This window comes from Delphinus delphis, chromosome 19 (assembly GCF_949987515.2).
Source record: "Delphinus delphis chromosome 19, mDelDel1.2, whole genome shotgun sequence".
NCBI classification, from domain to species: domain Eukaryota; kingdom Metazoa; phylum Chordata; class Mammalia; order Artiodactyla; family Delphinidae; genus Delphinus; species Delphinus delphis.
This window is the reverse complement of record NC_082701.1, coordinates 45,667,003-45,680,745: the sequence shown is the minus strand read 5'-3', so window position 1 is coordinate 45,680,745 and position 13,743 is coordinate 45,667,003. Positions and strand designations below refer to the sequence as shown.

General features: G+C 55.0%; 1 protein-coding gene across 4 annotated transcripts in view; it reads right to left on the bottom strand.

Moving 5' to 3' along the window:
• ABR (ABR activator of RhoGEF and GTPase) overlaps positions 1-13,743 on the bottom strand; it is a 178,512-nt gene that overhangs the window by 30,208 nt on the left and 134,561 nt on the right. For all 4 annotated transcript variants that reach the window (XM_059997397.1, XM_059997400.1, XM_059997398.1 and 1 more), the window contains 6 exons: positions 13,604-13,726; positions 13,163-13,238; positions 12,716-12,820; positions 11,724-11,798; positions 8,893-8,990; positions 8,361-8,492 (listed from right to left, as the gene is read on the bottom strand). In XM_059997397.1, coding sequence (XP_059853380.1) covers positions 8,361-8,492; positions 8,893-8,990; positions 11,724-11,798; positions 12,716-12,820; positions 13,163-13,238; positions 13,604-13,726 — 609 coding nt within the window. The remainder of the gene's footprint in view (positions 1-8,360; positions 8,493-8,892; positions 8,991-11,723; positions 11,799-12,715; positions 12,821-13,162; positions 13,239-13,603; positions 13,727-13,743) is intronic.

Sequence of the window (13,743 nt, the reverse complement as noted above, 5' to 3'; positions counted from 1 at the left end):
CCTCTCGAGGCAGACGCTTCCCCTGGACGTGCACACCCAGCCCAGGCTGAAGGCAGGGGAGGGGTCCATCTTCCAGGGAGAGGCTGGAAAGCCACACCCTGCATGGCCACTGCGGTGTCCCAGGGTGGGGAGCTGCCTAGCTGCCTCCCTGCTGGCAAGTTTTCTCCCAGCTGCCCTTCCCCCCAATCCGAGTCACAACCGGCCACTCTCAGGGGACAGGGCCTGGCTGTGGTCAGTGTGGCCTGAAGGATGCATGGGAGAAGGTGTTAAGGACACCCGGTAATGTCCCCTGTCTTTCCACACAGGGAGGGACCCAGGCACCCAGCTGTGAGGAACCCGAGTGGAAGGGGTTCTGGGTCAACCAGGCCAATGCCCCAGAGCCCAGCTCCAGGGCAGTAAAGCTGGGATGCTTGACGCTTGGGCAGAGTCAAACGGGGACAACAGACACCTCGGGGGCCAGAGGGAGGGACGTGGGGTGGGGGAGCCCTCGACTCCTGCCCTAGCAGCCTCCCGACCTGCACTCACTCCGAATTTCCTCATGCCCTGCAGAGTAATTGAAACCAGAAGTAGTTCCCGCTGACAATGACCCCTTGTTCCCAGCTCATCATTCACTCTGGGCCTGACCGCACCACGCCGCCGAGCTGAACGCGGCTCTGAGGGGGATGAGCCCAGAGCTGCTCAGCCCGGGGCGGGGGCACAGCAGGAAACCTCAGGCTGGCAGGTCGTGAGGCCCCAACCTTGACCTCCTGCCCACTCCGAGGTCGGTTCATCAAAGCTGGTCTGACTCCAACAGCATAAGAAAACAGATGTGGCCTCAGCCAGCCTAAGGCCCAAACACAGGGGCCACTTGCAGGTGACAGCCTTTGGGAAGGGGGTTTGCTTGACAAGCTACACCCAGAATCCCTGCAGGAAGGCGGAGGACAGTGGACCTGGACCTGCCGGCTTGGGCAAAGGGCTGTCATCACTAGACAAGGACAGGCTTTGTGCCAGGTCCCGTGCCAAGGGCCTCACGGACTTTCCCCTTCTGTTCTCTTTACCACCCATTTTACAGATGAGAAAACTGAGGCTCAGAGAGGTAAAGTAACCTGTTCTCCCAACTCATGAATGGAGAAAGCTAGACTGAAGCCCAGATCTGTCTGGCCTCAAAGCCCCTTCAACACTGACTGAATGGTCACAATTCTCCTCTGTTCTCTTCACTACATGGGGAGGGAGGTCCTGTTCATTCTTTGCATCCACCACACAGTGCCTGCCCCTTAGAGGGAGTTCAACAAACAGAAATGCGGGAATAAACTAGTGAAAGCGTGGATGTGCACGGACCAGCTCTTTCAGGGACATTCCATCCTTTGAGCCTCGCAACAAGCCTCTGATAGAGGCACAGTGGGGATAATTGTCCCCATTTAATAGATGAAGAAACTGAGGCCTCCGAAGGTCAAGGGACCTGGATGCATTTTCCCACCCCCAGCCCAGTGTTCTTCCTACCCTGTCAGGGTACCTGCACTCCACACTCCATCTATCTAAACCACTGACCGAGGGGAAGACAAACAAGTTAGGAAAGGAGGGGCAAGGAGACAGGGATGCCTAACCTGGGGGAGAGAAAGCCAGCGGGCGGCAGCTGTTTTCTTCAACTAGAAGAGGCTAATGGTGACAGATGTAAGCTTTTATATGTAGAATGGATAAACAACAAGGTCCTACTCTATAACATGGAGAACTATACTCAGTATCCTGTGATAAACCACAATGGAAAAGAATATTAAAAAAAGGATGTGTATATATGTATAACTGAATCAATTTGCTGTATAGCAGGAATTAACACAACATTGTAAATTAACTATACTTCAATAAAAAAATATTGATTGAAAAAAAAAGAGGCTAGGGCTTCCCTGGTGGCGCAGTGGTTGAGAGTCCGCCTGCCGATGCAGGGGACACGGGTTCGTGCCCCAGTCCGGGAAGATCCCACCCACATGCCATGGAGCGGCTGGGTCCGTGAGCCATGGCCGCTGAGCCTGCGCGACCCGAGCCTGTGCTCCGTAACGGGAGAGGCCACAACAGTGAGAGGCCCGCGTACCACAAAAAAAAAAAAAAAAAAAAGAGGCTAGAGCTTCCCTGGTGGCGCAGTGGTTAAGAATCCACCTGCCACTGCAGGGGACACAGGTTCGAGCCCTGGTCCGGGAAGATCCCACATGCCATGAAACAACTAAGCCTGTGCGCTACAGCTACTGAGCCTGTGCCCTGGAGCCCATGAGCCACAACTGCTGAAGCCCATGCGCCTAGAGCCCGTGCTCTGCAACAAGAGAAGCCACCGCAATGAGAAGCCCACGCACCTCAACGGAGAGTAGGCCCCGCTTGCCACAACTAGAGAAAGCCCGCGCACAGCAACGAAGACCCAACGCAGCCAAAAATAAATAAATAAATAAATAAAACAAAATCTTAAAAAGAGGCTAATGGTGACCAGTTGTGTCCTGGGGGGTTGGGGGGCCTGATCTCCTGTGACAGCTGGAGAGAGATGAGCAACCAGGGGTGGGGGAGGGGGCGTGGTAACCCTGGGTCTGGAGGGAAGGAGGCTAAGAGACCATGCTCTTCTCCTCACTTAAAAGTAAGGAAGTCTAAGGCGGAAACAACCCAAATGGCCATTGGTGGATGCATGGATAAACAAAATGTGATCTATACGTATAATGTTATGCAGCCTTAAAGAGGAAGGAAATTCTGACACACGCTGCCATACGACATAGATGAACCTTAACGACACTGTGCTAAGTGAAGTAAGCTAATCACAGAAGGGTAAGTATTGCAGGATTCCGCTTACACGAGGTACCCAGAAATCGTCAAAGTCATAGAAAGTAGAATGCTGGTTGCCAGGGGCTGGGGGAGGAGGAATGGAAAAGTTACTGCTTAACGGGTATGGAGGTTCCGTTCGGGAAGATGAAAGGTTCTGGAGATGGATGGTGGTGACGGCTGCACAACAGTTTGAATGTACTTAATGAATGCCTCTGAATTGTAAACCTAAAAATCATGAAAATGGTACATTTCATGGTATATGTATCTTACCACAGTTGAACAAAAAAATAAGAAGGTCTAGATATTGTCAGATGTACCAATCTGGGCTCTGAGAACACACCCAACTCCTGAAGGCAGGGGACTGGCCTTCATGACCTCCTCTGAGTGTCATTTCTAATAGCTCTGACCTCTCACTTCCAAGCTTCCAAGTGGTCAGGTCAAGAATGTCAAAGAAATCACCCTCCTTTCCCCTTCAGACACAGGCTCCAGGCTCCAGATGGGAAGAGGACAGAGGGCGAGGCTCCCAACGGGCCTAAATGTTGCAATGAGGGGGATGGGGTGGAGGGAGTGAGAGGGAGTTACCACTCCAGGCATTAGGACAGCTAGAGCTTCCTTCTTGGCCTGGAACCCTGTCCCAGCTCACCCCAGGGTCTTGAGCTCTCCTATGGCCCAGGGGACCACCCCTAGCAGGCTCACAGGAAAGTGTAGCTATGTCCCACCAGAGGGAACAGGGCCGAAGGTTGGGGGCCCGTCCCCAGGCTTGTGGCTGAGCTGGGAAGCGGGGGAGCAGGGGCATGAAGGGGATCCCAGGTCTCAGACCCCTCTCTAGTCTGAAGTCAGTGGCAGGAACTGAGCTGTGAAGTCCTCAGGGAGAACTCTCCCCTCTGGCCCAGCCAGTCATCGAGGGCTGGATCCTGGGAATATGCTAATCAGCCTGGGAGCAGGTCCCAGTAGGGGACAGCACATCTGGAGCCTGGAGCAGCATGGTTGGAAATAGACTGGGACAAACATACAGGAGTCCCCTAGGGCCAGGGAGCCAAGGCAGAAGAAGGGGGGGCCTCCTGGCTGAGGGGTTCCTGGGCTGGGCAGGGGCGGGGCAGCAGGGAGGAAGCAGACAGTGGGGGTGGCCTGGATGGAGAAGTTGGAGGTCTGGGGAGGGAAGGGAGGGCTCAGAAATGCACCAAGCTGGTGGGATTTTCTACTAAATTTGCAGTGACGAAGGGCTGACCCCTAAGAGTCACAGGCTGACATCCAGGTCTCCCCCTGCCCCGTTCACTCATTTGCCCAGCAGCTGACCAAGCACCACCAAACTGGGATCAAGATCCCGAATCTGGAGCCTTTGCTCAACCACTAATGAGCTGTGTGACTGTGGCTACGTCACTCACCCTTTCTGGTCTCAGTTTCCTTCTCCCCTCAAAACAGGATTGGATGAAATGCCCTCCAGGATTCCTTCTGGCTATAACCCTACCGATCCCCCTTTTTTCGTTCATTCCTTCAACCTCCCTCTTACTTGCACGGCTCACAACCCCTCCAGCCCAGGGCAGGCGGGCTCCTTAATTTCCTGGGATACTCCCTGTGCATTCCTGCCTCCCTCCCTGCTCTGGGCCACGTGGGCCCTTCCCCCAGAATGCCCACCCCGCTGCTCTCTGCTGATGCAGAGCCTGCCCACCTCGCTAGAACAGCAGAGCCTTAAAATGGTAATTAATGTGCCGGCCATTATGTAAATGATTTTTATGAAGTACTTTGGACAATGTAACAAGAAAGGTAATTATAAAGACTACGTTCAGACCTAGAAAAAAGGGGGTTTATGGTAATGCTACTTGAAAACAGAAAAAAAAAATACGCACCATCATTAAAACCATATAAAAATCTGTATACCCGAGGAAGGGAAAAGGCACAAAATAAGATGGCTGTTTCAGAGGAGTGGCAGTAGGGACGGTCAGTGATTACGTTTCAAGTCTCATTATTATTATTGCAATTCTCTTTCTAATATAAACACTGCTTTTGGAATTTAAAAAACCCAGTGCTCTCAAATCCCTCACTCCACCTCCTCCTGGAAGCCTCCCTAACTCCAGCCCACAATGATCTCTCCTTGTTTGAATTCCTGCAGCACAAGTTTCCATCTCATTATGCAGGGAACGGTGGGAGGCTTGCCCTGGAGAGGGCAGGGCAGGGGCTCTGGAGACTCCAGGCTCTCCTACCCTCTGGCTGCCTGGGCTTGGGCAGGTTCCTTAACCCTTTCGTGCCTCAGCTTTCTCATCTTTAAAACTGTGATAACTTTCCTACCCCACAGGGTACTGTGAAGATCCCCCGGGGTAACAGCTGTGAGCATTAGCCCAGTGCGGGCTCACGCAAAGCTCTCTGATGTGACCACCCCCACCCCCACCCCCATCCCCACCCCCACCGTCAGCAGCCCAGCATCACCACCATCTCCAGCATCGTTATTGCCACCTTGCCTTGTTCCCTAGTGGCGTGGCATATATCGATACTCTCGTCTTTCCAATCTGGCAGGCGATTCCCTGAGGCCAGGCCCCTGCACCTCAGAGCAGCCAGTCCGTGAGGGGCACACTGCAGAAGTAGAGGAAGTCCCCCTTCCCTGGCTCTTTTCCACGCACACTCATTCTGCTTCCTTCCAGGTACACCAGGCAGACACGTCCCCTGAGGGGAGCTAAGAGGACTCCAGACAAAGGCTGGAGAGGGATGCGGGGCTGGGAAATCACCCCAGCTCCTTCTCCAGGCCACTAGCCATGCAGTGCCCTTCACCCAGGCTGGGGCGTCCCCTGATGAAGGCCTGGGCCATGGAGACACAGCACAGAGGAGGGAGCAGGGCCTTCCCTGCTCACCGTCAGCGGAGGCACCAGGGCCTCAGTGTCCTCATCTATAACATGGGGTGGATACGACCATCCTTTCCCTCACAGAGCTGTCGCAAGGATCACACGAGAACATTTGGGAACGGGCCTCCAAGAGCACAAGTGCTGGACACACATGTTGCTGATTAGCGCTGCCATTTGTCTGTCACTAACTGCTGCCCCTTCCTCACCCCCCAGCCTGCCGCTGCAGGGTCCCTGCCCCCATTGCCACATGAGGCCAACCCAGAGAGGGAGACTCATTTTGGAGCAAATGCCCGGAGCTTAGGAGACGGGATCCCTCGCTGTTCTCTAGATGAGCTGAGGGAGGACAGGCTTAGAAAGAAGTGGGAGCAACAGGAGTGGGCCTTCTTCCCCTGCCTTTCTTTCAGGCCACCTGAACATCCCCTGAACACGGCCCCTACTGTGAGGCCACCTTTCGCTCCATCCTCGGCGCCCGCTGAAGGGGAAGAGGACCGAGGGCCAGAGGCTGGTTCCAATTCTCTTCCTTGGACATGAGGTGGGAGGGGAGGTGGGAGTGAGCTGTGGGAACAGACACCGTTCTGTGGCTCCGTGGGGTTCAGTGCAGTCTCTCCAACCCAGCCCGGTCATCCTGGGTGGCCCCGAGGGTAGTCCCAGGGTGAGAGGACTTTACAAGGCATGGCACACCCCTGGTGGGGACAGCCCGCCCTCTGATCCACAGGAGGGAGGGCAAGACAGCTCCACATCTGAGGACAAGGCCTGGGCCTTGGGGAGTTGAGGGCTGGGAAACTTCACAGCCCTCCAGAGGACGCTGTCTCTGAACCGGAGGCTCACAGGCCCAGGTCAGCTGGCAGCAGGAAGGTTTGTGTTTCTTTTAATATCAACTCCCAGGCATTTAACATTCCTCGAAGCTTAAACACAGAAACATTTTCCTTACCAGACTGTGCTTTCTGCTTTGCCAAACATAACCTGGCTTCCTCCCCTTCCCCCACCGCCTCCATCTGCTCCTGTCTCCAAGATGTAATGATTTATGGTGTGTTTCCCCTGGGGCCCGTGCAGCTGACAGCGGTGAGAAGGAGGGAAGCAACAGGGCTGCAAGTCCAGGTGGGGACAATGCCTTCGAGCCCTGGAATCCGGGTGCTGGGGGGTTGGCGCCCACGGTGCTTACTGAGCTGGCTGCCCAGGACACCCTTTTAAACTCTTCCATCCTGCAGCCACTAAATGACCCGGGGGCGTGGCCACCGGTCACGCTTCTTGGCTGGGTATCTCCCGGGGCTGGACGGGCCGGGGATGTGCAGATGGGGCCCCCATCCTCATCCCTGCAGGAAGTAGCTTCCCGGGACTGAATCTAGAGCTCACTCTCATCAGCTCCCATTTCCTAAATAATGAAGGACCGGCTCATGGTTGCCTGGCAGCACTATCTCCCTGGCAACGGTGCTGAAGAGTGAGGTGCAGGTCCCCAGCATTAAGAAAGGATGTGCTCAGGAACATGGGGTGACATGAGGCAGATGGCTGGGCCCCCGCTGAATGATGCCATCTCCCTTGTTCAAACACAGGAGCCTGAGACAGGGGCGGGGCGGGGGGGGGGGCGCACGCAAGTCCCCAAGGGGACACTGCCACCAAGGACACCCAGTCAAGAGTCAGGTACCAAACTCTGCAGCCTCAACAGTGCATCAGAGAACAAATGCTTCCTGTGAAAAAGCATCATTGTGCTCCCCGCACCCAGATCACATCTGGGGCAACCGTTAAGAAGCCTGCATGTATACGTATAGCTGGTTCACTTTGTTATAAGGCAGAAACTAACACACCATTGTGAAGCAATTATACTCCAAGAAAGACGTTTTAAAAAAATAATTAATTAAAAAGAAACCTAGAGTACCCAAGGCCCACGGCTCAACGGCAGGGTGTCAGTTAGCATTTCCTTTGCACGGTCAGAGAATCCACACCCAAAGCAGGCTACTTGTGTCAAAAGCACGAGGCCAGACAAGGTGCCAGATGGAATGTGGATAGCTCCACACTCAGTGGCACCCCTCCAAGCCTGCATCCCCTTGACAGGTAAGTGCATAGCAGCCATCTTCAAAACTGGCAGAACTTCCAAAGACACAGGCTGCAAACAAAGCCCTTTTCCCTCTGTACATTTGTAAGGCACCGAAAAACGTAGCTGAGGCATATATACTCTCACCCTGCCCCTGCTCGTACCACAGGACCCACCCTAAGCCAATGAACTCCTGGCACAGGTGAGTCAGCCCAGCAACCCTAGCAACAGGTCAGAGACCAGCCCCCAGCAACTCAGCTGGATCCTAAGCCCTTCCGGTCCAGTGGCCAATGCTTGGGGGGGGGGGGGGTCTCACTCCTCCCATGGGAGACAGGGCTAATCCAACACAGCTCTCACGGATACAGCCTCAGAATCCTTCTTAACACAGTGTTCCTGGGAAAAGCCACTAGTAGGCTAAAGATGGGATGTGAAAACAAAGGTAGCTGTCATCCTTATTGTCCGTCCTGCAGGAGTGTGGACGATCCACTGGCACCAGATGTGGAAGCCCAAGGAACCAGGCACATGTGGGCTTCTGGGGCTAGAATAAGACACCATCTCCAGCAGGGGAGAATAACCACCTCGGGGAACGCTTCTCAGAACAGCTTTGAACCCAAGTCACAAAAGGCCAATCACCCTGACCAAGAAGGTGGAGAAGAAGGACGCCTTCCCCACTGGCACCACCTCCTGACAGCTCCCCGAGCCTTGCCCTGGTGCCCTCTCACCTGGATCTGCCCTTTGCCCATGATCTTGTCCACGATCTCGTTGTTGTCCTTGTTGACCTTAGTCTTGTCATAGCACTTCTCGTAGCACAGGATCCTCAGGGACTGAGACCCCTCCAGCTCAATCTCGAACTCCTGGGGAAAGAAGGGACAGGGTCCTGAACCTCCAAAGCTGACCTGGCTTCCCAGTGGCTTCCCGCCCCACCACTGCAAGGGTGAGAGGGGGTGAGGTGGGCCTGTGAGGACCGCGTCGTGAGGCCTGGCGCAGCGTCCTCATTCTCTGGAGATCCAGAGGCCTCCGAATCGCTGAGGAAGTGGAGTTTAGGGCTTGAGCTGTAACGCCGTAAATACAAACCCGAGATCAGAGCCAGAGAAGCAGGGAGGTGGGGGCAGAGGGGGCAGAGGGACAGAGCTGGCCCAACAGCAGGCTTGGCTGTCCTGGACCAGCCAATAGCACATGAGCACCAGGAGTGGGATGGGCACGGTGGGGGACAAGCCCAGGGGTCCCCATGGGGACACCAGCCCCTCCACTCACCTCGTCCCACTTGGGCTCTGTTGTGTCCCGGAACACCCTGGTTTTGGCTTTGCTGACAAAGTAGCCAAAGGAATCCACCTCCAGGGTACAGTACAGGTCTGCGGGGGGACAAGCAGAGACACACCGAGTGAGGCCCGAGGCTCAGGAACCCGGGAGGGAAAGGGGGATCACTCATCGGTCCCCCCAGCATCCCCATGGGCGGTCTGCAAATCCACACACTCCCTCCCGGGCTCAGGCCCTGGCAGTCTTCCCCTCCATGGGTGGTGCCAAGGCTGTTTCCCAGGGTAATGGTGTGTGTTGGAGGGTGGCTTTGGGGCACTACAGCCAATCCTCTGCAGTGTGAATCATGAGGCCAGGGGCAGAGGTCAGAGGATGGACATAAGTGCCCCTCCCAGGCCCCAGGAGCTGCCCAGCTGGGCCATCCTCCATCAGAAGGGCTTTCCTACAGAGGGGAGAGCGGGTACAGCCATCCCTGAGTTGCCTCTAACTGGGTATGACAGAGACTAGATGTAACCGGGTATCCGAGCCCAACAGGCTGTGAGCGCAGGTAAACAGGGGAATGATGCGGAAGGCCTGACGCACCCTGGCCTCCATCAGAGCAGAGACGCGTCTGGGTGGCTGAGAGATGGAGGGGCGTGAAGGGCCCCTTAACTGATTCTGCTACGAGCGAACCCTTTGTCAGGGGCCAGGGGACAGTTCCTGGGATAAAAGGAAGGGCTTTGCAGTCAGACTGTCCAGGTCAAACCCCAGCTCTGCACAGACCCCCTACCTCTGTGCCTTCCTGCCTTCATCTGTAAGTCAGGAATGACGACGGTGCCTGCACCCCAGGCCTAACGTAACGAGTTTACTATGACAAGAAGCCGTGGCTGAAGATTCCCAAGGCTTAACTCCCTGAGTCAGAATGAATGCCTGAGTGGGTCAGGGGGCCGGGGGAAGGAGAAGGCGAGGACGGTCTGGAGGTGAGGGGAGACCCTGTAGCAGCACCTCACCCCATGTCTGAGCACCCTGACCCAGTTTGAGAGGTAAAACCCCTGCTCTGGGGCAGTGGGATGCCCCACCCCTATGGGCCTGCTCCCTGAGGCCCATCCCAGCCAAAAGGACGCAGAGAGACAGTAAGCAGGAGACATCTGGGCACCTGGTCCAGCTCAGTGGGCAGCAGACTTGGGTGTGTGTCACAGCCCCGAGGAGCTGACTGACCAGGAATATTCCTGGGCCACCCCCTCGCCAGGGGATTCTGTGGGTGTGGGGAGGGTCCTGGAAGCTGTCGCATGTACCACCAGCACAGCCTGGAGTGATGAGAGGGGTGGTCCTGGCCACATCGAGAGAAGGGCTGCTCTAGAGGCAAAAACGTGGGCTTCAGCGTCAGAGACACGGATTTGATGCCACCACCTGTGTGCCCTACTGGGCCACCTGGGAAAGTCCCTGGAGCCTGCTGGGCCTCAGCCTCTTTGTGTGCCAAGTGGGAATGGCATCAGTGACCTCAGAGGGATGCCAGGAGAATCAGAGCAGATAACGCACCTGAAAGTGCTTTGAACGTGTCAAGCACTATCCACTTGCTGGCCACGTTTGCGTTTTCTCCAGCATCTAGTAAGGGACCGAGGCACACAGTAGGTGTCTGGAAATAAACTACTTTGTTCAGCATTTCTGAGCTCCTGTTCATCCAAGGATTAAGGAGATGTGGTTTCTGTTCTCTACGAACTCATAGCAGAAGAGGCAATTTATTTTAATTTAATTTAATTCTTTTTTTGCGGTACGCGGGCCTCTCACTGCTGTGGCCTCTCCTGTTGTGGAGCACAGGCTCCGGACACGCAAGCTCCGTGGCCATGGCTCACGGGCCCAGCCGCTCCGCGGCATGTGGGATCTTCCCGGACCGGGGCATGAACCCGTGTCCCCTGCATCGGCAGGCGGACTCTCAACCACTGCGCCACCAGGAAAGCCCGAAGAGGCAAATTTTAAGTGACAAAACAGTATGACAGGTGCTGCCTTGGGGTGATGGGAACACAGAGAGGGGAGGCAGATTTACTGCAGGAATTCAGGCTTCACAGTGAATGTTTATTAAATGACTGTTTGCGAGCCAATGGCATAACCTCTCCGTGGTGCTCTGCAGGGAGAGAGGCAAAGGGCAGATCTCATCCGCCAGAGGGGAAAAGAGGGAGTGAGAGGAGTCAGGAGCCCTGGGTTTCTGATCCTCCGTGATGTTAAGTCCTTTTATCTCTCTGTGACTCAGTTTTCTCATCTGGCAAATGGGGAGAAACTATTAGCTGTCTAACTGACTCACAAATTCCTACAGGGAGAAAAATTAGATAAAAATGGAACTGTATTTTGTGAAATACTAAGAACTGCACTGATGTAGTAGATGGTGATTTAGAAGGAAAAAGAAAGTGTGTGGCAGTGTGCTGGCACTACACGTACATGTCATATTTAAGCCTGCTCTTAAGTCTGTATTAACAAGCATGATTGCCTTTTATGAAGAAAGAAGCTGAGGCTCAGAGAGGTTAAGTGACTTGCCCAAGGTCACACAGCTTGTAATCGGCAGATGTGGGATTGGAGCCCCGTATTTCTGATACCTGGGGGTGGGGAAGGGCTTGGGGAAGAGTAGACCTTGGAGACAAAGGGCAGGGATGATCCCCCACCAAGAGGAGCTGGCTCCTGGCCTTTGGGGGAATGCCCCACATCTCAAAGGAGCTGGCAGGGCCCCAGCCTGGGCAAACAAGAGCAGAGCAGGTGAGCAGTGGGAGGCCCTATGCAATGGGTCCACAGGGACTTTCAGTGAAAGGATGAACAATGGCTCACCCAGCCTCTTCCTGGGGCTGGTGGTCAGGGGTACTTACTGGCTGACTGTTTAAACCCCTTGGCAGAGTGGACGATGACATGGAGGAAGCCATAGAGTCCTGGAGACTCGTCGTCTGCAAGAGAGAAAAGCCCCCAGGGAAGGGGGTGATGAGAGGCCTGCTTCTTCCCCTCCTCACCCCAGGCTGGTTGGATGCAGAAAGGGCGGGAGACAGTCTGTGCCTTGGTCCGACAGCACCACCTGGTGGCCAGATGAAGAAGCTTCCACAGTCCACTGCTTCCGGGAACGTGGGCCGATGCTCCTTTCTCCCTCCACTCAGCCTGGGTGGCCAGTCCACACCTTCCTCCTGGGCCAGGGACTTCGTCCCATTTCCCGCGGGCACTTTCCCTCCCCCATGAATCCTGCCTAACCCCTGGCTGCCCGACTCAGCTTAGCCTTCCGAATTTGAAATTAACCAATATTAAGTCACTCTGTGCCAAGCAAAGAGAAGGTCCAGCTCTGCCTCCTCTTTGGGACATACGGGGCAGATGACCCCCACTGTGGAGGAGAGCTTGCTTTCAAACCCCTCCCTTACTCCAGAACCTCCCACAGGCTCCTCAGCTTGAACAACATACTCCGTTGTTTGGCATTCAAGGCCTTCTAAGATCTGATCCCTAGAAACTTTTAGCCATATTTCTCATACACTACTCTCATCCACCTACCCTTCCCCTCCGCCACCACCCTGCTCCATGAACTGGCTTCCATGAACTGACGACCTCAGGAACATATTAACACAATCCCAGTGCACCAGGGCGCCAGATCTTCTCTCCAGCCAGAGGTGGCCAGGGAGTAGCTGGGGCTGTCTGGAGACTCAGCAGAGAACAACCCCTATTCAAACTCTCTGTGTACCTGGCAACTGAGTCTTCCCAGCCCAGCAGAGCAGAGATCAGCTATTTGTAGCTGAGTGTCTAGCTAGGTCTTTGTGCAAGGCCCCAGCAATGCCCTGGGGGCTTGGACCTGCTGATTTGAGTAACCTTGGGTTCCAGATCTTACCGTCTTTATTGCTGGTGACAGGAATGTTGTGTACAGTCCTAAGTTTGAAACAGGATCCCGTGAGCACCTGGAGCTCCACTGAGCTCAGGACAAAGGCCTGGAGATCTGCAGGAGGAGACAAGAGAGAGGGGAATGTCACCACAGGTCCACTAGGACCTACTGCTCTTTCTTGGGGGCTACTGCAGGAAAAAAGCTGAGCTCTAGGGGCAGAGTGGGTCACTGGCAGGGAGGGAGAGTAGACATTCAGCTGGGAATAGTCACGGGTGCTGCTGGAGGGGTAAGAATTGGAGGGTCTAACTAGAGGGGTTCACGAATGTGTGTACGAGACAACAAGAGCAAGAGACAGAGAGCTGGACAGCCCTGGGCTTTGGGTCAGTCCTATTGCTAATTCATCGTATGCCTTAAGCAAATCACCATCAGGGTAGCGTAGTTGGGGCAGGGTTTTACCTTTCTTCTGTAGTTTCTGAATTGCTTCTCTCCACTCTGACCTCTCATAGTCTGAGGACAGTAGGAACAGGTAGCTCTGTAGAAAGGAGAAGAGAATTCAGTAGGATGACCAGAGTCAGGCCAAGGACATTTCTGGATCCTGGGGCCCACAGTGAAGCTCCGTTACCCAGGTACCCCTACGCTTGGAGAAGGGCAGCTAGGAGGAAGGCCTTCCTCCTAGGAAGCCTGGTGACAGGAGTGGCAGTGCCAGTGATGGCCAGCAGAGGGCACTGGCTCCCCACCAGCGGGGAGAGGGAGTCCAGGGCTGGAGCCATGGCAGCCTCCTTGGGAATTGGGGGCCTGAGTCCCTGATTCCCACGGGTCAGGGCCAGGAGCTATAGAGAGTGGGCAGCCCTGGACCGAGGAAGGGAACTGTCTCTGTTCCGTCCCCACCCTTCTGACCTTTCCATTCCGATTGTGGATCCGAAATGGGATTGTGGGGGAATTGAGCAGCAGCAAGAACTCATTCTCAAACATCTTCTTTTTCAGGCGCTCGATGGCCCGGCTCTGTCCTTTGTTGGCTTTCTGCGGGGGACAGAGGG